This window comes from Arachis ipaensis, chromosome B02, assembly GCF_000816755.2.
Source record: "Arachis ipaensis cultivar K30076 chromosome B02, Araip1.1, whole genome shotgun sequence".
Classification (NCBI taxonomy): domain Eukaryota; kingdom Viridiplantae; phylum Streptophyta; class Magnoliopsida; order Fabales; family Fabaceae; genus Arachis; species Arachis ipaensis.
The window spans coordinates 1911650-1912597 of NC_029786.2; the positions used below are offsets into that span (position 1 = coordinate 1911650).

General features: G+C 44.5%; 1 protein-coding gene across 1 annotated transcript; it reads left to right on the top strand.

Annotated features, from left to right (window-relative positions):
• On the top strand, window positions 199-948 carry LOC107622508 (RING-H2 finger protein ATL67). The gene has a single exon (XM_016324435.2). It carries the CDS (start codon window positions 263-265, stop codon window positions 914-916), a length of 654 nt encoding a protein of 217 aa, XP_016179921.1. The 5' UTR covers window positions 199-262; the 3' UTR covers window positions 917-948.

The window sequence follows — 948 nt, forward strand, 5'->3', positions numbered from 1 at the left end:
TTATAAATACTAAATAAAATAAATTCAGACAAATTTTAGTTAATTTATTTTAGATACCAAACATTTTCGAATACTTAGTTTAATTGCATCAAAATTCAACTAATTGGATAAAAGACCACACACATCTAATAAATTAAAAAGATTGATAAATATACACTTGAATCCACTATAGCAACACATATAATGCACCTATATGTGCAAAGGCAAATCATGATCTAAAAATTTAATGCAAGGTTGCTCCATGAAAACAACCTTCTCTTAAATGCTTCATCTAACGCTTCCACCCACCCCACTCCCCCACTTCACCATTCTCCTTCCATCACCCAAATTCTCTTCCTTCTCCTTCCACAAATGGATTATTCCCCTTTTTACCCCTCTCTTTTTCCTTCTATCCCTTCTTCTTCTTCTCCTCTTCCTCCTCCCCCATGTCCTCTTTCTTTTCCTCTCCTCCACCGCCTCCACTGCCACCACCACCACCATCCGCCGCCGCCGCCGCCTACGTCACAATAACCGCCGCAGGAACCAAAACGACGGTGTCGTTTTGCCGCGTGTCATTTTCGTAGCTGAGAACGACGTTGAAAATAACCAGCCTGGTGGAGGAAACGACAGCGCCGTTTTGGGTCTGGACCAGATCGTAATTAACTCGTACCCTAAGTTTCAGTTTAACGGCAACAACGACGTCGATGTTGACAGCGTGTGTTCGATTTGTTTGTGTGAGTACAAGGATTCGGAGATGCTGAGGATGATGCCGGAGTGTCACCACTGCTTCCACGTGTCATGTCTTGATTCGTGGCTCAAGCTTAATGGTTCTTGCCCTGTTTGCCGGAACTCTCCGATGCCGACGCCGCTACCCACGCCGCTGCAGGAGGTGGTGCCGCTCTCTCTCTATGCCGCTGATAGGAGGGGAAGGAGTTGAGTTGAGTTGAGTTGACTTTTTTTTATTTAACA

Bases quoted from the DNA above. Each gene is read 5' to 3' on its own strand.
- LOC107622508 (XM_016324435.2), top strand. From the start codon at position 263: ATGCTTCATCTAACGCTTCCACCCACCCCACTCCCCCACTTCACCATT.